This window comes from Coffea eugenioides, chromosome 5, assembly GCF_003713205.1.
Source record: "Coffea eugenioides isolate CCC68of chromosome 5, Ceug_1.0, whole genome shotgun sequence".
Lineage (NCBI taxonomy): Eukaryota > Viridiplantae > Streptophyta > Magnoliopsida > Gentianales > Rubiaceae > Coffea > Coffea eugenioides.
In genome coordinates this window covers 45,748,280-45,772,848 of record NC_040039.1, presented here as the reverse complement: position 1 = coordinate 45,772,848, position 24,569 = coordinate 45,748,280, and the positions used below count along the sequence as shown (strand labels likewise).

General features: G+C 35.9%; 3 protein-coding genes across 5 annotated transcripts; all 3 read left to right on the top strand.

The window, feature by feature from the left end:
* The first annotated feature begins 858 nt into the window (after positions 1 to 858).
* Positions 859 to 9,922, top strand: LOC113770681 (serine/threonine-protein phosphatase 5). 3 transcript variants are annotated; one of them, XM_027315221.1, is made up of 13 exons: positions 859 to 1,256; positions 1,379 to 1,548; positions 1,659 to 1,730; positions 2,369 to 2,519; positions 4,746 to 4,955; positions 6,096 to 6,204; positions 6,288 to 6,405; positions 7,108 to 7,255; positions 7,912 to 8,160; positions 8,512 to 8,637; positions 8,758 to 8,858; positions 9,122 to 9,196; positions 9,436 to 9,922. In XM_027315221.1, exons 1-13 carry the CDS (start codon positions 1,178 to 1,180, stop codon positions 9,493 to 9,495), a joined length of 1,668 nt encoding a protein of 555 aa, XP_027171022.1. In that variant the 5' UTR covers positions 859 to 1,177; the 3' UTR covers positions 9,496 to 9,922. The 3 variants fall into 3 exon arrangements, with proteins under 3 accessions (XP_027171022.1, XP_027171021.1, XP_027171020.1); XM_027315220.1 differs by lacking the exon at positions 4,746 to 4,955 and having other exon boundaries at positions 861 to 1,256; XM_027315219.1 differs by lacking the exon at positions 4,746 to 4,955 and having other exon boundaries at positions 861 to 1,256; positions 1,358 to 1,548.
* A 1,994-nt stretch (positions 9,923 to 11,916) lies between these two features.
* On the top strand, positions 11,917 to 13,185 carry LOC113771852 (receptor like protein 29). Its single transcript, XM_027316406.1, has one exon. It carries the CDS (start codon positions 11,917 to 11,919, stop codon positions 13,183 to 13,185), a length of 1,269 nt encoding a protein of 422 aa, XP_027172207.1.
* A 5,679-nt stretch (positions 13,186 to 18,864) lies between these two features.
* LOC113770835 (ubiquinone biosynthesis O-methyltransferase, mitochondrial) lies at positions 18,865 to 23,066 on the top strand. Its single transcript, XM_027315430.1, has 9 exons — positions 18,865 to 19,168; positions 19,254 to 19,343; positions 19,871 to 19,949; positions 20,332 to 20,409; positions 20,664 to 20,712; positions 21,324 to 21,373; positions 21,644 to 21,793; positions 22,384 to 22,464; positions 22,563 to 23,066. The coding sequence occupies exons 1-9, from the start codon at positions 18,909 to 18,911 to the stop codon at positions 22,668 to 22,670; spliced, it is 945 nt and encodes a 314-aa protein (XP_027171231.1). The 5' UTR covers positions 18,865 to 18,908; the 3' UTR covers positions 22,671 to 23,066.
* The last annotated feature ends 1,503 nt before the right edge of the window (positions 23,067 to 24,569 follow it).

Here is a 24,569-nt window from a genome sequence, read left to right as displayed (position 1 = left end):
AAAAACAATAATTTCAGGTTGCCAGAATCTACGCTGCCCTTTTTTGCCCTTTGTATAGGGGTGGCAATTTTTGACACGACCTGAAAACACGACACGAACCTAACACGAAATTAATGGGTTTGGGTTGAGGTTTCGGGAATTCGGGTCAGAATCGGGTTGGACCCGATGAACCCGAAAAGAAAACAGGTCGATTTCGGGTCAACCCGTGGTGACCTGATATGACCCGATATGACCCGTTTACGAATTAAAAATAATTTAATAAACATAAAAATAATTTTATCTAACTAAACTAAGTTATTCTTTTTTTCAAAGGCATTAATTACTTAATCCTAAATGAATTTATTTAATTTGTGTGAAGTTGAAATTATTATATTTGGACAAATAATATATTATATTATATTTTACTTTTATATTGTTTTAATTTATTTTATATTTTGTTTGGGATAAAACACTTTTACGGTGTTTAATTTATTTTAGATTTGGTTTGGAATTATTTATTTAAATTTTTATTACTTGATTATGTAATTAGTTTTGTGAGAAATTGATTTTATTAGAAATTACAGTGATAAATTAATAAATTAAAATTAAGTTTCGGGTCATTTCGGGTCGACCCGCCAACCCGTCAACCTGAAATTTTCGGGTTCGGGTCAGCATACCTGACCCGTCACTGGTTGGCGGGTCGGGTTCGGGTCAACAGATTTTCTGACGGGTTGACCCGAACCCGACCCGCCAACCTGATTTGGACCCGAATTGCCACCCCTACCTTTGTATATATATATATATATATCCTACTTTTAATTTTTCCATTAAAGTTTTGATTTACTAAAACAATTCCCGCAACGTAAACTAACATGACATGAGTTGCTCAGCCGGAAACATCTAGGGCTACCATAGCTAAACTAAAACCCCACTCTACCTCTTTCTCTCACACACACAACACACACTGAGTCTTACGCACAGTCGAGACGCTTTTTGCCTCTTTTTCCATCACTTTTGCCAACTAGCAAACATCCAAACCGCAGCACAGTAGTTGTATCAGTTACAACCCCAAAAGCCAATAGCCTACAACCAAGACCGCCACTTTTTCACCTCATGATCAGCCTTTAATGAAAAAATTCAACCTCGGATTTTAAACAATTGAATAAAGCCCCCCAATAATCAACAAATCATCTGTATTATGCCAACTATGGACCCGGCAAATTCTAATCCTTCTAGAGCTGAAGAACTCAAAGTCCTCGCCAATGAAGCCTTCAACGGTAGCCCTTTGAACCCTTTATGCCCTTTTGAATTTGTGAGAGTTTTTGGCTTTTTGTTAATGTTTTTGGGATTTTTAATGGGTTTTTGCTCATTAATTTAGTTTTTTCTTGGATTCGTGAAGCCCATAAATTTGCGCAAGCTATTGATTTGTATACTCAAGCAATAGACTTGAATGGTGACAATGCGGTTTACTGGGCTAACCGTGCATTTGCCCACACCAAATTGGAGGAGTATGGGAGTGCAATAATTGATGCTACTAAGGCTGTTGAAATTGATCCTAAGTACTCCAAGGCAAGAATTTTAGCGAAAACAATTTGGTCTCTCTTGCTCTCTCTCGCTCTCTCTCTTTCTTTGGGTTATTGGGGTGGTGTTTGTAAGGTGGTTTTGATTGGTTTTGGCAGGGGTACTATAGACGAGGTGCGGCTTATTTGGCAATGGCGAAGTTTAAAGAAGCACTCAAGGATTTTCAGCAGGTGGGATTATATACCACTGTATTTTGGTTTTATTCGCCTCTCTGAAGCTAGTTTTAATTGTTTATTTTGCAAAGTTTGGGTTTTTAGTTCTTTACGGTAGGTTTTGCAGGCAAATATGCTGTAATTTGCAAGCAAATATTCTTTTTTTTTATTTATTTATTTGCAAGAAAATCTTGACCCTGGTTATTGTGTTTCCAAGATGAACGTTGGTACTTCAGAAGAGATCTTTTTAGACATCATATTCAGATGGCAAGGATCATAATGATAGAACTAAAACTGTTTTCAAAATGGTTGAGATGAGAACAAATTGAAATAGTGACGCCTTACTTGTGGTTTTATTAGAAGGAGAATGATCATTGATTGTTTTTTACTCTTATAACAACTAAATGTTATTGTGAAAATCAAATAGTATTTGGAATCAGTTCATCATCTGAAGATATGTGTACTTATGCTGAACTCTCAAATTCAACACCATAGTCTCACTTTCCTTCCTTTCTTATCAATTGATTGTTCATGCAACATGTAGTCGCAATTTTTGTAATGCACCTATTTTTCAAGCATCTGTTTCTCTGCATGAACATAAATTCTCATGAGGTGCTGATGGATCTAGCTATTTCCATGCACACTTGAAAATCTAGGTCAAGAAGTTATGCCCTAATGACCCTGATGCCTCAAAGAAATTGAAAGAGTGCGAGAAAGCTGTGATGAAACTCAAATTTGAGGAAGCTATCTCTGTACCCGAATCTCAAAGACGTTCAGTAGCTGATTCTGTTGATTACACTACCATTGGTATGACTACCATGCTGAACTTCCTTTCTTTTTGATAGGGTTGTGTAGGCTAAATAAGGTAACCGTATTATTTGACAGTTTTCATGCACTTAAGGGTTTGTGTGATTGGCTCTTAAAGTTTCTTTTTTCCCTCATTGAATGACGTGTTTTACATTGTTGCAGTAAGTGGAATTTGTGAAATGAATTATGCATTGGTGTAATAAGGCAAAAGAAAAACAATCTTTTTGGTGTTTACTTCAATCATGTCTCTAAGGTGTTTTGCATTTTATAAGTTTTACCTGTAGGTGTCTAATTGTTGCATCATGTTATTATGTGTTATTATCAGCACTATCACATTTCCCAGTGTTGGCTTTAGGTGTAAATTCTGGTCACTAAAACTGTCACATATTGATCCTACAAAATTACAAATGCATTATTAGAGCACATGCATGTTGTTCTTTTTGACGAGTCTTGATTTGCTAGTTGGGTTTCTGGTCATTTAATTTCCTACTTTTCATCTGGTTGCTTTTCCTGTTGACCTATTTGAAAACCTTAAGTGTTGCAATTTTCTCTGAGATTTGGATACGGAATAAGTGGTTGCTGATATTTTAATGAATTTTTGCTGCATTATCTAGTTCCTGCACTAAAGGAGTACCAGTAGAGTATGAGCAAATAAATATATTTCTAATTGGGTCTTTCCTCGTTACGTGGTTTATGACTGATGAACATCATAAGATATTTCACTGTTTTGCGTAAAAGCGTCTTTTTTTTTTGTGTTATAGTAGTGAGATTGCAGGATTCTTTCAGAATAGGGGAATAATGTGATACCGGTGCAACAAGACTAGTTTGTCGAAATATTATTATTCTATGTAGAGTTCCTATGTCAGGTGGATTTTATAGGTGTTTCCACAAGACAGTAGTTGCTACTTGGAATTTGAGGAAGTAACTATCTAGAGAAAAAATGTGTTAAGTAGCATCGTCCTATTACCTGTAATATATGCATTTAGGTTATTTTTCAGATGGATGATGAGGTGTCGTCGCTATTGAGATGTTACCTATTAGATCGACTTTGAAGGTGTTATGTCCAGCATTGATCAAACACAAGAGAGAACACTCAATTTGACAGAAGTCGTAGGACATCAATTTGTTGTCATCCATATCAATGTAAAGATGGAAATATAATCTGTACAAAATGACAGGGAAGGAATCACCATACCTGCATCTTCAAGAAAATAAACTGGATTTGGTATTTAATTAAAGAAGTCAATGAAAAAAAAAGGAAAGACAAACTTGACCACGTTGCGGCATGCATTGGCAAGCAAATCTAGACAAAATAGCAGCTGGCATAAGTCCACTGATTAATTTCTTGAGAAATACGACATTGAAAGCATCGGAATCCAGGCTCCTGTAAAACTTCTCTTGAAAAAAGTTGTGAATCCGAGAGATTAGTAGATTAATGATCTCAGCTACTTGAATTCCTTATCCATCTTGAATTCCTGTAAAACTTCTCTTGAAAAAAGTTGTGAATCCGAGAGATTAGTAGATTAATGATCTCAGCTACTTGAATTCCTTATCCATCTCTCCTACCATCCTTTTCATCATTGGTGATGATTTTATAACAATCACTCTATTCTTTTGGATTCATTTCTGAAAGAAAATTCCTTTCTGTTTCTCTTACCATAAACAAATTCCTTTCTGTTTCTCTTACCATAAACCTTGTTATGCATCAAAGGTGAATACAAATGACAAAGAATGTAGAGTAGACTCATTATATTGATACAGAGAAGGAAAATTTGCTGTGATGCCTTTTTTTGAGAGATAAATGAGATTACATCCTGTCTTCCTGAACCTATTTGAAGAAGATTGTTGGATTTCTTTATTTCATTCCTTCCATTAATTTTGTACTTGAAATATCTTTACAACAAAATTCTTTCTTTCAATTTCAAACAAGCCTCATAAAATGAGCTACTATAAGCATGATCATCAAGCATTCAGTAAGATTGGGAGAAAACTGCCTTTGCTGGACGTGAATTAGCTCTGAACCTGGTGAAACCTGACCTTGTTCAGCTATGTTGGGTCTTGGCACAGCATTTTGGAACGATGCTTAGTCCTTAAATTTAAATGGGTACATAGGAAAAGAAAAAAGTCTTTCAGTACCAAAATTGTAATTTTCACATTAGTCACATATCTTATCTACAATGGTAGGTGTTAATATATCATTTTCTTTTACCTATTTTATCATTCTAGGAACGGGCACAGAGTCATCTTATTTTCCCCCCAAAGTAACTGCTGTAGCAGCGGCAGTAGTTCTACCTGCTGTGCTGGCGGTATATGTGGGAACTAAAGCAGCCATAGTGGTGGCAGCAGCAGTTATGGCAACAGTATTGGTGTTCTTGGGGGCTTGGTGGCTTCGCAGCAATGACCATGTCTTTTCCAAGAGTCAAAGTCTTGACTTAGGTTTGAACCTCTTAAATGATCTAAGAAATGAGGAAAGATAACACTCAGATAAAATCTACAGAATTGAAAGATCTCTTATTTCTTAAGTGTAGTTAAGGACTTTAATTGAGGGAATAATCAACAAGGAATTTTTCTTACTAATGTAGTTTTGTTATTAACATTGACATATCTCCTTGAACTGCAATTTGTTGAGTTTGAAGGACTTTAGGTTCTTCATGAGAGGTTCTTACTAAGAAATGGTAGTTGTTTACCTTTTTCCTGCTGAGCCTCATTAGAACATGAGATTTGGTAGTTGTTTAACTTATATTGAATCTTATTTATTTTCTAGCTTCTAACCTGTAATATGCCTGTGAAAGTTGGGCTGTAAAATCAAACATAAGAGTTTAACTTTGGGTGGCAGGTGTAGTTGTCAGAAGTCCATTTAGGGGGTCTTGCATTCAACCTCCCAGTTCTACTCCAAGGACTCAGTTTCTGATAGTGTGTATTTTTGACATGTCTTCTTTCTTCACAGTGTCCGCATTCTCTTTTTATTCAGTCGAATAGTAACATGCTAAGAGTCACTACATGGTCTAACATGACTTGAAGGTGGATGATTCCTACCCTAGCATCGTAAAGCAGTTTTGTCCAGTGAGTCATTGGCCTCTGAATTGCAAAACTAGATTACCTGGAATGATTCCCACTCTGTTAGTAAATTGTGAAACTATGTTCTTGGTATTGCTGTTGTAAAACTTTTTCTCCTTCCAAAGCAGGGACTCATTAGTAAATGTGTTTAATACATATAGTATTTCTTGTAATAATGTTTGATATACTGTAATAAGAAAATTTGACAGATTGCATTGAGATCATTGTTCTTTCTTAAGATAATCTCAGTTGAAACCAACTTGCATTTTTAGTGTTTTCTCGTACCATGGAAGTTGCACCTGGAATGTAGAGAAGTGTATTCTATGTTGATTACAATTTAAGAATGTTAAAGAAATGCATCTAAGTTGGAAATGCAGCTGTCTTTTTATGAGAATTGCTGCTCTTCTCAGTGGCGGGGGTGGGTTACAAGGAACCAAAGATTAATACAGATTTAATAGTAGTTGATTGAAATTGTTTCAATGATCTGATTTTAATGGTTCTGCAATGCTTGAACTACAGCTGTGGAACCAGAATATGCTGGTGCAAGGATTGAGGGAGATGTTGTGACTTTGGATTTTGTGAAAAAAATGATGGATGACTTCAAGAATCAAAAGAGCTTGCATCGGCGGTATGAGATAGCTCAATATTTTGCCAAAAACTGGTAGAACTTTCCAATTTTCCTTAAAATCTTTGCCTTTTTTTTTACCATAGGTATGCACTGCAAATTGTTTTACAAACAAGAGAAATGCTGCGTTCACTGCCCACTCTTGTTGATGTTAATGTTCCTGATGGGAAGCACTTCACTGTCTGTGGTGATGTACATGGTCAGGTAATGAAACTACTTCCATTAGAGCTTTGCATTGTTGAATTTTTTAAGTATTTTAGTTTTCCAATATTATGGTTCTCTACCTGCCCTGGTTTATGTTTACACTGCCACAATCACTGTATTTGATCTTGACATTAGAAATTCAAGTTCCTTTGTTTGTAAAACAGTGAAGTTATTTAGTACCGTATCTATTCCAGATTCTCAGGTGCAAAAACTGTTTATGTTCCAAATCTTGTTCTGATATTGATGTTACGATTATATGCACTGCTAGTTCAGTTTGCATGCCTTGAAAATCCTGTGCAAAGGAGATGAGATTAGGTAGATCTAGCATAGACACATTGATATGGGAGGTATTAAAGGGCGTTTTCTCAAATTTCCTTAGTTCATGAAGAAGTCTAAATGCATGGACACCTACATATGTGAAACTTTGAAATGGTTCTATTAGTCCTTTTAGTTGTCTGTATTAGGGTTAGGATGTGATGGAAGTCTTGTGAAACAGTTTTAATCCTCTTATTATTTAACTTTTTATGCACGTTATATTGCTTTCTGATTTGTACATGTAACTCCCTTGACAATTTGTGTGTTTGTGTTCTATGGAAGTTATACTCTTTAAGGTAACTGCATGTAGAATAATTTCCTTTTCCTGTGCCTTTTCCTTTGCAGCATTTACTGATTTCAGTGTTTTTTATTCCTGGGTTTTTGCAGTTTTATGATCTGTTAAACATATTTGAGCTCAATGGGTTTCCATCAGAAGATAATCCCTACCTTTTTAATGGTGACTTCGTCGATAGGGGGTCCTTTTCTGTGGAGGTCATACTGACGCTCTTTGCTTTCAAGTGCATGTGTCCGACAGGTAGCCACTTTTGTCCTTTCTGAAAGTATTCCCTTTTTCTTAGCATTTTTGGCTAGTGCTGGCTGAATTACTTCTATTCCTCTAATTTTCTTCTGAAAATGTTTGACGTATTCAAGTACATACAATTTTGGAACTTTTCTTTAAAAGTACATTTTGATGAAGCTCTAAACTTGGCACTTAATTAAAATCACTGCACTTCTGGTACTTCTGAGGTTTATGCATTCAGGATCAATAATGGACTCAATTAGTTGGTTGAACATGCTGTTCCCTTTAATACAATCTTATTTCTTTTCTTTTCCTCTTCCAACAAAGCAGTTGTGCATCTCCTGTCTGTTTTCTGACTTGACAGCCTGTTTGGTCAAGCATGAGGGGTCATCATTATCTACCTTATTTGGTTGCAATGTGGTTATTTTGATGTTGACACTGTTTTGTTTATCTGGGTTATGGAATTCTGAGAAGATTTATATTGCTTATAAGTGTTGAACATCTTATTTTCTGTCACAACTTCTACAACCAGGAAGATGAGCACATCTTCCAATTTCTTTGAGAACTTTCGAAACATTTTGCTTTCAGTTGTGATCTTTATTAGCCTCAAATTATTTAGGTATTTTCCCGGAAATTAAGGGTGCAACTAATTCAGTGTCTGACATTTCCAGCCATGTATCTCGCCCGAGGGAACCATGAGAGCAAGAGCATGAACAAAATATATGGCTTTGAGGGTGAAGTCAGATCAAAACTAAGTGAAATATTTGTGGAACTGTTCGCGGAAGTTTTCTGTTGTTTACCTCTTGCACATGTTATAAATAATAAAATCTTTGTGGTACATGGAGGGCTTTTCAGTGTTGATGGGGTGAAGCTCTCCGAAATCAGTGCAATCGACCGGTTTCGAGAACCACCTGAGGAAGGTGACTTTGATGCTGTATTTCTTTTTTCTTTTTTTCCTTTTTATGCAGAGTTGCATTTCATGTTTGAATAGTATCATAGCCAGAATTTGATTCATCATATCTACCAGCAATTTATGGAACCCCTCAGTTTACAGTTTTCTGTTTATTGCTTGTTTTCAATACTCTTTACTCATCTGAAACAGTAGTAATCCTTGTGAGATATCTCTCTTATATTCGAAACTTATGAACTGCGTAGCTTTCTGAAACCACGTGTCTCCTCCTAGGAATGTCCAACCATGAATCTCAAGCTAAATGTTCAAACACCATGAATCACTATAGCATGTATAATACCTTTTTTTTTAAATTCGACAGGGTTGATGTGTGAATTGCTTTGGAGTGATCCACAGCCTCAACTTGGAAGGGGACCAAGTAAGCGTGGCGTTGGCCTTTCATTTGGTGCAGATGTAACTAAAAAGTTTTTGAAGGAAAACAATTTAGGTATCCCTTCACCATCCCCTTATTTTCTGAGTAGTGATACTGCCTTGTTGGTTTTCTCTCCAACTTTGAAATTTTGATACGAATTGTGGTTTTATACTGTTGATGTACTTTAATTTACAGATTTAGTGGTGCGATCTCATGAAGTCAAGGATGAAGGATATGAGATTGAGCATGACGGAAAACTCATTACTGTCTTTTCTGCTCCCAACTACTGTGATCAGGTAAAATGAGATTTTCTAGTTGTACTTTTCCTCTCAAACATGCTTGGCTCTTCATGTTGCTAGCGATCAAAATCTTGCTGCTAAAGTTAAGAATATTCGCCATGTTAGACTTTTATCCCAGAATCTCTATTGGCAATAAAGTATACCATGTTGCTTCCTTCCCTCTCAAAACTTTTCTGTTTGTTCAAAGTTCTGCAGTATTGGTGGTCACTTAGAGGGAATATCTTTTATACTAACATCTATTTGTTTGTTCTGAGATGCAGATGGGTAACAAGGGTGCCTTTATTCGTTTTGAAGCTCCCAGTCTGAAGCCAAATATTGTTACATTTTCAGCAGTGGTCAGTATTTTCTGATTCTTGGTGATATTTTTATTCTTAGGTATTCGTTTGCAGGGTCTCGTTCACCATTTGCCAATGAGAACTAGAAAGGATCTCCCATTTCTCTGCCATCTTTGACTGGTGGTGGGGATTGTTAAGATGATAGGATTGGTTATATGGAATTAATGTTTCACTCGTCTATCATATGCTAGTACTGTGCAAATTTCTCGCCCCTGACTTTTACTTGTATAAAATTGCAGCCGCACCCCGACGTCAAGCCAATGGCATATGCCAATAACTTCTTTCGCATGTTCTCTTGATCATTAATCCTGACTAGGGAACTTAAAATATTACCATCAGACAATATACACATCTGGCTGCAGAAGGGCAAAGTTTTTGCATAATGGGGGAGAAGAAAGGTTCATTAATGTCAAAAGTATTCTTCTTTCTGCAATTTTGAATTCATTTTGCGTACAACTGCTTGTGACAGAAGCCTAATATTCCTGTTGAACCTTCATTGCTGGGATCTCAAAGTTCAGGTATAGCTAGAACCAGGAAAACTTGTATAAAGTCTTGCTCCTTCACGTGTATTTAAATCTTTTCCTGTGCAAGATTCTTATTTTTCTTGCTTGTCTTCGAGATCTGCACTATCAGTAAGTTAGCCTTTTTTATTGGATGTTTAATTGTAAAATAGTTACAGTAACGCCATTTTTCTTCTTCCTTTCAAGTGCATGTCCACCTGAAACATCTAGCTTTTTCCTTTTCAAGTGTTGAGCCAAATTTTGTTGGTAGTTTTAAGCATAAAGCTTGATCAATATTAAAGGTGTCTTTAACAGGAGTGTTCTTTTTCCATGGATGGCATTTTCCTCGTAAATTGATCTTGTTGCCATTACTCGAGTTTGTGAAATTAATCTAGGGAACGGGACTTGTTCAGTGGCCCGCACACCACACAAGTTTACTGGATTTCAAGATGTGGGATTGTGTGTTCTGGGAGGATACTGATTTGGTAATCTTATCAAGTGTCATAGGCTGCTATTTCCAATCACATCTGGAATAGATGATGCAGTCTATTTCAGGGGCTAGAAAAAGAAAAAGGAAAAACAAGACTACATACATAAATCTTTTGTGAATTACCATCATTGGACTTGGACAAATTGAGAGTTTGGAGAGGAATACAGGCTGATATGCTTCAAAGTTCAAACTCGTAAAATCTTTATAATCATTCCACTTCTAAACTCAGGTCTGACTAATCAGCAGAAGATTTGCATCATTCATTCTGGGATTTAATCCTTGTCCCATCCTACTTCTTTGATTGGTTTCTCATGTCTCAACCATCCAAGAATTCCATGAAAAAGTTGGTGAGATGAGAAGTCAAGTCACAAAGAACTTGGGTCCTTGTAATATTGGAGGTCAGCAAAAACTCTTCCTAGTTTGATTTTCAAGGGTAAACTAAACGAGTAGTAGAAGGAATGACAAAGGATTCCATTCCATCCTTCCAAGTATCTTGGACACTATTGATTATGAAAACTAATATGTTGTGTTTGGATTGCATTTTCCATGATTTTTCATGAAAAAATTACTGTAGCGATTTGATGTATGTGAGGAAAAAAGGTAATAGGAAAATGTGATTACGGAAAACGACGTAATTTTCTGACGGAAAATCGCAATCCAAACAAGACCGCCTGTTTGGATTGTGATTTTATGCACAAAAGTTTTTTTACGTTTTTCGTAAATATATTTTTCAATCACCTTTTTATTTCACATATAGTATATTTTTTACAAAAACTCCTAAAAATAGCAATCCAAACTAGCTCAATACTTATTTCTAAAATCTGTGTATTACTCACATTCTTACTTGTGATTGAAATTTAATACCTGCATTAGATAACTTGGACCCATGTAGAGACATCAAACATCCTGGAAGATGAAATATTGATAAAGGGTAATGTACAAGGCCAAATTATAAGGTAAAACTCAGAGGGTTTTCATCACCACCCCCCCAACAAAAAAAAAAAAAAAAACCACAATCTCCCCTGGGTAATGTACTTTTACCCAAACAGAAAAAAAAAAACAGAAATGAAAACAAAAAAAAAATAAAAATATCATCCTGATTCAAAACTCCCAAATCCATCAGCCTTTGATTCCCTTCTGTTTTTTTCACCTTTAATCTTTTTGTTTGTTTTTTGATGTGGTTCTTGTGCTCCAGTGAGTCTGATTGATAAATAGAAACATGCCCAGTTATTTCCAACATCTTTTTCTCTCTCCCGCTTGTTCTTTCTATCTCTTTATCTTTCTTGAATCCAAGTTGATAAATGTTTATGACCCTACCTTATGCTTCATAATTTCTCACTCAAAATCATGACGCCCCCATCATTTCAATCACATCTTGCACAACTCATTTTTCTCTTTTCTTGCCTCTCTCTCTCTCTGTGAATTCACAGACACACGTGCTTAATCCCTTCCTTCACAACCCCCCAACCCCCCCCCCCCCCCCGGCGCGGGGGACTGAGGCAAGAAACCAATTCTAAAACCAATACAAACCAAGGAACGTAGCTGCAAACTTTTGCAAACATTTTATTTGATGATCAAAGCCCTCACATTTTCACAAACCTCACATCTTCAGCAAGATGTTCTGTTCATTGTTCTTTCTCTCTCTCAGATTCCTTCTGCTTCTTCCATTCACATTTACTTCTTTCTCCTCAGCCTCCCCAAGCGTGAATTTCCCAGCTAGTGATAGTCGCATGGATCCACTTGAACTTGAAACATTGTTCAAGATCATGGAGACAGTATCTTCTGATCAAAGCTGGAGGACTGCACATCCAAACCCTTGTAAACCAGGCTCATCTTGGATTGGAATTGAGTGCAAAAGCTCAGGAAATGACAATCTCATTCATGTTTCTAGGCTTGACCTTGGCGTCCCACCAAACCCTTCATGCAAAAGCACAGCCACATTTCCTTCACAAATCTTCCAACTTCCGCACCTTGAGTCTGTGTTTTTTATTTCATGCTTCACACACGCCAGAACAACCATTTCATTTCCTATTAAAGTCTCGAGTTCTTCGCTGCAACAGCTGAGCATTCGATCAAATCCTGCACTTGTCGGCCTCATCCCATTTCAACTTTCCTCCTTAAAATCACTCCAGATCCTCACGTTGTCGCAAAACCTTTTATCCGGAACAATTCCAGCTCAAATTTTTAGTCTGAGTTCCCTTTTGCGCCTTGATCTAAGCTACAATATGCTCACTGGAAGAATTTCATTCCAAGTGGGAAATCTAAAAAACCTCGTTGGCCTTGATTTGAGCTATAACAAGCTCACAGGCGCAATTCCCAGCACAATTGGCCAATTGGGTATGCTTCAGAAGCTTGACTTGAGTTCCAATAAACTCACGGGAAGGATTCCAGAAACCATAGGGAATCTACATTCTTTGGTCTTCATTGCCTTGAGCAGCAATGAATTAAAAGGGCTTTTGCCCAAAGGAGTCTCAATGCTGCAAAACTTACAATACTTCCTTATGGATGATAATCCAATGTTCATATCACTGCCATCAGAGTTCGGTGAACTGCAGAAACTTCAAGAGCTCAGGCTGGCCAATTCAGGATATTCTGGCAAAATCCCACCAACCTATTCAAAGCTAAGTAACTTGAGCACATTATCCTTACAAAACAACCGATTAACAGGCGAAATTCCGGCAAGTTTTGGCAGCTTATCACACATTTATCACTTGAACTTGAGCAGAAATTTCTTGGATGGCGTTGTTCCTTTCAATTCAAGTTTCCTAAACAGGTTAGGAAAGAATTTGGACATTAGTGGGAATCCAGGGCTCTGTTTAAGTCCATCTGAAGCAAATGGCTTCAACCTTGGAGTTAATGCTTGTGGCAGCAACAAATCAGGCTCTTCGATCTTACCATGGGAAAAGTCTGAAGCTCATCAACATGGGATCCCAAGACCATTATTCTTTTTATTAGTACTACTTAGTACTATGATTTCTGTAGCACTATCGAACATTTAATGGCTTCGTGTGTTTTCTCTGATTCTTTTTGTGTTTAAGAAGGTACTGTATAAGAGATTAAATGTATGTACTTTAAGTTTAGATAATACAATATATTATAGTAGGATGAGAATTTATTTCTGCGTTCATATATTTTTTTTGCAAATTCTATTGCACGCAAGCTGCAGTCAGCCTGCAAAGCACAGCCTCGTTGATTGTTTGGTACCTTAGTCTTGAGAGATCTTCAGGTCAGCATCCAAAAGTATAGTTGAGAATTGAAGTTTTGACTCAACTTAGATATCCAAAGGGTCCCAGGTTTTAGCTTAATTTCCAGTTCATGAAACAGATGGATTCTATGTTTTCAGACAAAAAGTGTTTAGATTCTGCTTTTGTATTCTTTTATGTACGTCACTCTAACTAGATCTCATCTTAGCTTGGATTCAAGAAATAAACTCAAGGGTTTTGTTAATTGCTTTAGCACAAATAAAGAGGAAAAAATAAGTTAAAATTTGCCATTTCTTTTCCTTTTCTTCCCTAGTCTTCAAACTTTGTTTAATTTCATGCACAGAAGAAAAGTTCTTTTTAGTTAGTGGTATCTTTTGTTTATTTATTCTCTTTTATGTTACCAGATATAGGTAAGCTATTCGACACAAATGACTTGAACCGAAACAGTTTCTTTATTTGGGCCTCAACCAAGCGAAAGTCCCAATGGCAATCCCAGTTTTTCCTAAATGTATACGTTGGAAGGTGCAGAAGTAAATTTAGCCATAGATACATTCCAAAAATTTTACTTAAAATTACTATATTTGGATACAGTAAAACTCACGTTTGGAGACAAAGATTAGTAATATTACAGTCTATTACACATATGCTGCTCAATTTTCTGTCCTTGTCAAGTTTGTTAAAAAACTAAAAGATGAAACCTCATGCACACATGATCCAAAGGTGTACCATACAAACTTTAGCATAAAATGTCCAAACCTAAATCTTAAACATGAATCTTCAACTTGCTTCTTTCGAGATGACAGGTACACTACTATTTTCCACATTAAGCAGGGTAAAAGTACAAAATAAGTGTAATCATAATATTACGTATTAACCTCTATCATGTCCTGAATGCCATACTAGCCCCTTCTGTCCCTGTTTGGCACTTGAGTTTTTTATCAAGTTTGTCTGCTATAAATTTTTTAAAAATTTTAGCTACAGTAACGTCAAAAAATTTCTTAAAGTTTTTAAACTATACACTTTAAAAACATTTTTAAAACTTTTACAGTAAATTACAGTAAAATTTTAAATAAACACCAAAAAAACTCACTTCCCAAACGGGATTTTAACTGCTAGATTCAACTCACAGTAACCAATTCATATTACATTATTCAAATTACTTGTTCAAAATTTTGGAGGGATGGAGGGAGTAACAGTATTCACCATTCTTCAATTCAAACCTGTCAAGTGTCAACATCTTGATCATCAACCAGAAGAGAGTACAAAATAAATTTACTCCAGGATACATTCAAGGGGGTGGGAAAAAAAAGGTGTGGGGTTTGTTAGGACAGGGACTGCTTTAACATGAAGAAACAAGACCATCAGAAGACTGAACACAAGGACGCTTGATGGACTCAAGAACTGAAGCTGGATCCCACCTTCACTCTTACACTGAAAATACATTTTAACTTTTCTTAACAGTATTATAGTACAATGGTGCACCTTCTCCCTTGCAGCTTTGCCCCATTGCCTTCGTGTCTTCATCCGCTAGCAGCTTTTTTACGTTTTGCCACGCCCCTACACCTATGTACCCTTTTTTTTCTTCCATCCAAAAAAAAAAAGGAAGTTAGAATACACAAGCCATTTCTAATCTAATCGAAAGGAGGACATTGGATTCTTAAAATCATGAAGAGAATCTACTGCAACGTGTTTATAATTCATTTCGAAAGACATTTTAAAACTAGTACGACCATAACTTCATACAAGAAAACTTAAATACACGCTTCATGGTCAAGTTGAATGTGATTGTTGCATAATTTCCTACAGAAAATTGACAATTCAAAGGTATTTGGTCCTGTCCTTTTTTATCTGTGATGACAGATTTAGTAACAAGGAGATTTAGACGACTCCTCAATCGACATATATGGGCAAACGACATATTTTCTGGTGTTTTAGAAATTGCCTAACCATTCAATTTCTTCCAGGCAGGATTGTTTGATTCTAACCCGGGTATAAGGACTACAAAGTGATTGAGCCATGAATACGATCAAAACTCGATTCTAACACGAGTATAGAGAATTTAGCTAGTTGGCTCGTCAAGCCATCTCAATCCTATGTATTTCGTAATAAATCTTTCTGTTATTAGTGATGGAATTGCATATATGTCTCGCATATTTTAATTACTCTTTATTTTAGTTGAGCTTAGTTAGCCTTGAATTCAAGTTCTATTAATAGGCTTTGAGCTTGACTTAGAGTCTAACCTCAAGATAACGAAGAACTCGGTAGAATTTGAGACTCGTCAAAGGCTCGATAGGGTCAAAAATTGACTCAACCCGACTAGTTTGTAACCCTATAATTCAAGAACTCTCTCCAAAGAAAAAGTGCATGGAATCATCTTTGCTGAAATCGACCCTTTTTTTATCATAATTTTTGTTTAGATCGTAGTTTTCTGCAAAAAAAAAAAAAGTTTACGTTTTCCACCAACACAATTTTTAATCATATTTATGCTTCACATATATTGAAATTGTTACAGTGTATTTTTTTTTTAAAAAAAAAAAACTCCTGAAAATAACAATTCGGAAGGGACCTAGTTTGGCATGCGGAATATGCTTGATCAATGCCAATAGTGGGACAACTAGCTAACCTTCACAATATTGTACGATCGGAAAAATAATAACTGCACACATCAAACATGTATAAAATCGAATGCAGCTTTTAAGAAATTGATGGAACCATGGAGCACCAATTTGTGAAAGAATAAAACCACCTTCCTCTTTTGTAGAAAGAGAACAACCAAGTAGAGAACAAAAGGGCTCACAAAAGTTTCCATCTTCTTTTCCAATCAGAGTTAAAAGAGTAGTGTTCATTCAATCACTTGTCACAACCCGAATAACTATCACCGCACTATTTTTACGTTGAAAATTTTCACAAGGCCTGAAAATTAGTTGTTCATATTCTGTCATGAACTAAAAAGGGTTCTGGTAGATAACAACTCGTATTGGAAAATGAAGTGGTTTTTACCTCAGTGACAAAATCAATTTAGGGCTTGTTGTCGTTTGCATTACATTTAATAAAAGCTAATTATAGTAAAAAAAAATTAGATTACGCACAAAAAATCAAACGAGAACATCAACAAATTGATCATCCAAAATCATGATACAGCTACGTACAAAAAAAAATAAAAATCAAACGAGAACAAGCCCTTTTTTTTCCTACAGCTAAATAGTAATACTACATAAATTTCAATGAATAAAAGGAAAAAAAAAACTGTTTTTGTTGTTATAGCATTTCATCATCAACAGATCCACACTTGCATTAAACAACAGAAACGTTACAGAGAACCTCACGTGGGCAAAACAGTACTAATAGCACAAACATATTGCTTCAATGGGCTGTGTCCTTTTCTTCTTCTGCTATTTTTAGGTAAAGGGAAAATCAGGCTTTGATGTTTACACAGGATACTATTGCATTGTCTCACGAGTAAAGAGATTGCGATGGCTCGTTTGATGAGAGAATAGTTGTAGGAGAGTGTTGGTTTTAACTTCTTCGTTTAATGAATCTCATCTTTTGCACCCAAAATAGGGAAAAACAACAATGCTTAAGAGCACATATCTCCATGAGAAATAATCATGAAAAGCTCAAAAGCTTTGTTATTATCAGGTATAGTAGAAATCCCTGGTGAGAAACAAAAGAGAGGTAAGGGTGAACAAGAAAAAGCTGCAAGAAAAACATCTTAATCCTCGCACGAGAATCTTTTAGGCAATCTGCAGGACTGTAAAGTGGTTATTTTTGTTTTCTTTCTGTTTAAATTTTTCACGCTGTCAAAAAATTTTTTTTTTTTCTTCTGGGGGGGTACATTTGGTACATTTAAGACAGCCACAAAAACATCATCCTTTACTACAGCCTAATGTATGCTTCACTTTCCTCCCAATGATTTTTGCCTACTGGATCTAGTAAAGCCTCATGGACATAGGCTATGGAAATACTAGTAGCATGTGGTACCATAGTCTTGCAATCCTCCAATTTGTAGTATAGACTTTTAACTCTTATGTAATGTATGCAGATTTTTTGTAGGGCTGATTGTAGCAAAAAATTTGCAATTGCAACTTCTTATTGAACCAGTTGATTTTCTTTGTGACAAATTTTTTGAGCTTTTGGAGTTTCTTAGTGATGTGGAGAGCAAAATACATTCTAAGTATACAAGTAATATATTTGTAATCTGTACTACTTAGTCATCATACAACTGGTTGGCTACTAATTAAGTATATTACTTAACCCTTTTGCGAGAACTAAATACTCCTACAACCTATTGGATTTAATGTTTGGTTTTCATAGGTTCACACCTTCAAATTTCCTTCTCTTCAACTTCCTTAAAGAGTCGAAACTATCAGAAACCAATATGGCAAACCTTATACACTTCATTTAAGAAATTTGCAAAATGTTTCCCAATCAGCTTCTCATCTCATACACACATTTATCCCCAAAAAAAAAAAAGTTGCTATAGTAATATTTTTGTGAAAATCACACTAAGAAACAATCATCCAAACTTAAACTTTTTGGTTTGCCTCTGGTCATCAGGTTTGGTAATTCATTTCTCTCCAGACAACTGAAATCTATTTGTTCTCTCTCATGATTCTTTGCAATATTCTGGGCTTGTGTTGGTTTAATTATTTTCTCGGCAAATCTTACCAGACATTACAGCAATAAAGCATTAAGAACAATCTATTTCCTACTATCCCAAATTCCCAGTTCCTTTCCCAAGAAAATATCCTTCAACAAGAAAATATCCTTCAATTTTATTTGCCTCCCTAAAACAGGTTGTTTTTCAATAGAAGACATTATATATATTTGTTTTATGTCATGCAATAGATGTGGTAACTCCTTGTTCCCAAGCCGCTCGCAAGATTCGATCAAACGCTCGATTTGAACTCGAGTTGACCGAGTTTGAGCATAAGTTCGGGTTACTTATTTCAGGTCTCAAGTTGAATTTGAACTCCTTTATATGCTACTCGAGTGCTCGACGAGTTTAATTGAATAGTTCTATTATTTATATAAATTATGAAATGACCATTGTGGGGTTTATGTTTCAGCAAAGTTCAAGTTTTTGTTCGAGTACGCGAGCTCAATAAAGTTTGACAATAGGATCGAGGAACCCAGCTTCAAGATTCATGTATATTTCCATGAGTCGATTGAGCTATAAGTACTCTCGCTCGAGCTCAAGTAGCCTAAAAATTCATTAAATTTGAGTTTGAACACAGCACTAGTCGAGCTCGACTTGACTCGCCTACACCCTAGTATCTCCGATCCAGATCCGATCCATTTACAACCTAAGAGCGGGCTCGATCCCGAGGCTGATCATATCTTCTATAACCGGACTAGCAGTTCAAACTGGCCCACATTATTTTCGGAAGGTCTCATTCTGGGCCAAATGAGGCCACCCACCATTATCCTTCAAAGCCCGAATTCGTCCAACATGAATTATTCACTACAGGATCTCCCAGGGGAGCTTCACTGTGCTCAACGTGTCGCCTTCTTCAACAATGGCTTCAAAACTTCTACTGAGTCAACTCAGAAACATCACCAGACCAACTCACCACCGACTCATAAACCCTAATTTCATCTTTCTACTGAAAAATCAAACGCTCATCCACTCCAGGCCATATTCAGATGCTCCGCAACCACCTCCAGTCGGTTCCAAGCCTTCACCGACTAACGCCGATAGTGCTCCTACACACAAGAAAATTTCGAGCTCCTTAAATCAAGCTGAACTTGCTAAATTCTCCGCCATTGCAGAAACCTGGTAATTAATTTGGATGTTCAAACGCTCCGATCTTTTTGTTTTTCCTTTCTGAGGTGTAAATATATATATTTTTCTGGATGGGTAGGTGGGATGCTGAAGGGCCGTTTAAGCCATTGCATGTGATGAACCCTACAAGACTTGCCTTTATAAGGTCCACATTATGTCGCCATTTCGGGTAATTATTATTATTATTTTACGTTTAATTGATGCCTAATATCTCCAAGTTTGAGTTTTTTTTTTAATCAAGCTTTTCATCACGTATGCATTGTGAATGGGACCGAGGGGCTAAGTGGCAGCAGATATAATTGTAATCGACGTGTCTTATATTAACGTAGAAATATAACATGTTCTCTGGAGTTTGCAGTGTGTGCTCTTGCTACCCTACATCATACTTAGGCACTAAAACATGTCTTAAGACTCATACCACATGTACATTCTCAACTTTAAATGTCAAAACAATCAGCTTTTGTAACGTTTTAGTACACTTTTTGCTATTTTTCTTGGTTTGGGCTCAACCTTCCCGTGAATTGTCTGGTACAGTCCAAACTGTGATTGCTTGATGGTTTCTCCCTTTCTTGATGTACTTCAAAATGTTAGAAAGTCTAGCATGACAGAGTAGTTTGTCTCGAAATTGTTTTTCTTTATTTGTATGTTTATTTTGTTGGTTTATGTGGTAGCTGATTATAATTCTTTTTGATGTAGGAAGGACCCATATAGTGCTAAGCCTTTTGAAGGACTGAAATTTGTGGATGTTGGTTGTGGAGGGGGTATTCTGTCTGAGGTATGTAATTTCTACATTTGTGAAATACTTGTGCTGAGAAAGGGGTAAAAGTTTCCTGTTCTGGTAGAAAATAAAGAATTTGTGAATGGAAAATGAGGTGGAAAATAAGAAATGAAAACAAAAAGAAAAACTGAATTGCTTTAACGAAACTTGAATTTCGTTTCGTGTCAGAGTTTCCATCCTGTTTCTCACATTTCAAATGAGCTTGCTCTGCATGTGGCAGAAGGGTAATGTTTAGTTTTTGCTGAGGAAAAAGAATGATATTGAATAGTGTGCTCGTACATGAATAATGCTTGCTAAACTTTGCTTTATTTATACGTCTTCCAAGTCTGGACTGCAAACTCCTGCTGGAATTACCATAATTCTTGCTGTTCTCATGCAGCCTTTGGCTCGAATGGGTGCTACTGTGACTGGAATTGATGCTGTGGAGAAGAATATCAATATTGCTCGACTTCATGCAGTATGTTTTCTTGTAGGATGGATATGAAAGTTGATGTCCATTACATTTGTGTGTATATATATATCTATGTCGTCCATATTTACAAATTTATGATTACCCAATGTGGACCTTATTGTACTAAAACTCCAATCAATTGTTTTTGCCTGTTCTTGTGTTTTTTTCTGTTTTTTTTTTCCCTGCAAGAGTGGCAAAAGAAAGTTTTTCTACAGCTTTCAGCATTTAATAGGGCTATATTGAACATGTAACTTTTCCAGGATTTGGATCCAGGGACTTCATCGATTGAGTATCTTTGCACAACAGCTGGTACATGCCATACTTGTTTTTGAAATATGAAGGTCGTTATTCATCGATTATTTATAGTTTTTAATGTCCAAGTCAACCTTTTTATATGCTTAGTGTATGCTTGTTTACCTTGGCTGATGGTATTTTGAATAGGGGTTATATCCAATAGAAAAAGATTCTAAGGAGTCAGTTTAGGTATGTGGCAGTCTTAATGATGAATATGGTTGTGGAGCTACGCTAACTTGTCTGAGCCTGGCAGCATAGAGTGCTCAAACAACATATTCTAGTTTCCAAAGCTTCAGTATTCTAGTTTTACCATAAATCTTTCATATAGTTGGTGCCTAGCGAGTAAAGATTAGTTTCTAAAAGATTTCTCTGAAAGAGATAGAAGCAGATTTAGCAAATCTCTGATGGTGAAGTTTAATGTTTCAAGCCTCTATGCAAGAAGTTTCTTTGAAATTTGGGAAACTATTTCTTTTGGTACATTTTTAGATGGAATGACTTTCCATTCATCCTTATTTGTGACACTTATGAAGCACAATATTTTTGATCTTTTTCAATTTAGTCATATCAAGACCTTTGACTGTTATTTGTCCTTCATTCTGCTGATGCACTCGCAATTTCATGAACAGAAAAGTTGGTGGAAGAGCAGAGGAAATTTGATGCTGTATTGGCTTTAGAGGTAAGTTTATGGTAACAATTATGCAATTTATCCTACTGTGAAATTGACTAAACGGAGGCCATGCATTGTCTGCTACATTCTAAACTGAACCTTACACTTGTATTTGGTTATTAACTGCTTTCTAGTTCTTCCTACTATGCTAGATTTTGTGTTTTACCATCTCATTTAGCAAGTAATGTAGTAGCAATTTAATGATCTTTCTTTTTTTTGCTCCCTTTTCTTGCTATTTGTAATGGAAGTACTATGTCTTAGTTGTTGTTTTTCATCTAGGTTATTGAGCACGTAGCAGAACCTGCTGAATTCTGCAAGTCATTGTCAGCACTGGCTGTTTCTGGTGGGGCTAATGTGATTTCAACAATTAATCGTTCCATGAGAGCATATGCAACTGCCATTGTTGTTGCCGAGTATCTCTTACATTGGGTAAGCCTATCTAATCCACACTATGTTTGTCTATTGGCTTAATGTTAGTGGAGCTTTTTTGGTCATAATTTTCACGTTCTTTTGGCCAATTTCCTTCAAAGAAATTGACTTTTTCCTTTAACATTAATATGCAACAATTCTTTGGTATTTGTTGACGTCCTTTAGAATAAAAGGTGACCTTTTGTAAATGGATAAAAGTTGAGAGAATTGACACACTCTTTTATTCATGTTTACTATTTTGATTCATGATAAACTTGCTTGTCATTTGTTCAGCTCATCAAGACAATTTTTCAGTTCTGTACAGTTACGGGAAAATCTTCAATTTCTATGACTCGTGTTGATTATCTTTTACTGTGTACCTGGGTCAACCTTGGCCGATTCAGATAACTCTTATTTATTCAACCAATTTGGAGACACATTATGATAACCATCTCACTGCATGGTTTTTATCCCGAGATAGCGTTTGATTAGTCTGCTTTAGATAGCTGCCTTGCTTAACAGGCTGATTTTTCACACAACATCATCTAGTGTGGTTTTTTGTACTACTTTGTGAATCGTATGAGAGGTTAAATGAGTCTTCTGTTTGACAGCTACCCAAGGGCACACACGAGTGGTCAAGCTTCCTTACCCCTGAAGAACTTGTTCTAATTCTTCAACGGGCCTCCATCTCTGTAAGTAGAATACATACCCCAGTCCTTTATTTTTTAGCCCTTTTTTAGTAAGCATTGAATCCTATGAAAGGTGTCTCATGCTCTTGGGGTTTGTCCAGGTTCAAGAGATGGCAGGGTTTGTGTATAACCCTTTGACAGGAAAATGGTCTCTATCTGATGATATCAGTGTAAATTTCATCGCTTACGGCACAAAAAACATTGAATGAGCTAAATCTTCAGCTGGATCAAGCTACAGTTTTGTCGAGGTTTATATTGTTCCTAATCGCAGTTGACAAAAAGATTGGAGTCCACCAACCATCTCCATCTGGTGCTTATATATTATAGTGGTTAGAGGCGGCTGCTGTTGGGTGGGATACTATGAACAAACAATTTTGTTTGGTCGCTACATAATCCACAGTAACTTTTGTTCAAGACTTTATGAATTTTAAGAAAGCACACTGCCGCAATTTGCAATGCAATTAGTAGGTGGCAGTATTTGTTTTTGGGGAATGGGAAGTGGCTAGGCTGCACCAAAGCTTCCGTAGTTGTTCTATTCTATGCCCGGAATTGAAAGCAGGATCGTTGAGCATCCCAAGACGCAAGTGAATGGGCCTACTTGAACTGCCGTTGTTTTCTGACCAATGAGATAAATATTTCCTCTGCTCTGATTATTTGAATATTTTATTGGGTATTTTGGATTCCCGATCTTGTATTTTGCGATTATTATAGGTTAATATTAATTCTTTCCTTGTTCTTTTGTAGTTCAATTCTCCCATTTGTTTGCTTTTTTATTTTTTATTTGCAATCTACAATTGAAAACCGACCATTTGGGCCATGTGAAATGTTCACATTTTCCAGCACTTACTCAAAAATTATTTGCTTTCTTTATGAACATATCTCTCGGAACATATTTTTATTTTACGTACATCATATTACAAAAAAAGTGTTTCAATAATTATTCTAAATAATATTTCAAATAATTTGCTATTCAAACACGCTATTACGTGAAAACAAGTAGTCCATTATTTTTATGCTTTAGAGATTAATCTTTTGTTTTCTTACAATACACCAAAGAAGCTTCTTTCTAGTGTGATATCGGAAGGGTTGATGTTAGAGAGCTCAAATTTTAATGTGTGTTTGGATTATGCATTATTTCTATTTTATTTACATACATTGATTTGTTTGCATCATCAATATATTTTTTAACTATTTTTTTATCTCACATACATCACATTAAAAAAGTGCTATAGTATTTTTTAGAGGTGGCAAAATGGGCGGGATGGGCGGGATTTGCTTGGGTTTGAGATGGAACCGAGTCATATGGGTTTGGGCCCAACCTTACCCATATGTGTTTTGGGACTAACTTGGGCGGGATCATTTTGGGATGGGTTTAGATTGATCCCGCCCAATACCCAAATCCATTTTCTACATATTTTTTTTCCTTTAATTCATTTTTTATTTTTATATAATTTTTATATTTTTGATTTATTAAATTTCTTTTAGTTTTATTAAATAAACATGCAAGTGCTTTATACTCAAGATTCCCACCAAAAATTGGATTAACAAATAAAGGAAAAGATAGATATACAGCCATATTCCAACATATATCAAGATGGCCAAGGTCCTTAGGATGTTGAATATTTATCCTTATCATTGTCCAAGGATGACAGGTCTAAACTAACTGAAATGCTGGAAATTCTTGTGGATAATGACTAGGAAGACTACTAGATTATATTCGCTGGTATAACTATAAAAATTGTTAAAGATAATTTTTGAATCTAAGATTCCGTTTGGATTGACTTTTTTTTCAAAAAATAAGTTTTTCAAATACAATGTTACAGTAATATACAATAACTCAAAAAACATCCCATCCATATTAATATATCAAATATTTCAAAAAAATTTTATAGTAAAATTTTTTCATATACACTGTTACAATAAAATATTTCAAAAACACCTACCAAAAACAGCTAATCCAAACGGAGCCCTTGCCATTTGAGCCCAGTGGGTACCCAAGTATTTCCCATCCTTTCCCATTCATTAATGGGTATAGTTGGGATGTGTCCCAACTTAAACCCAATACCAAATTATAATACCCATCCCGCCCAAAGTTCCTTTGGGCATGG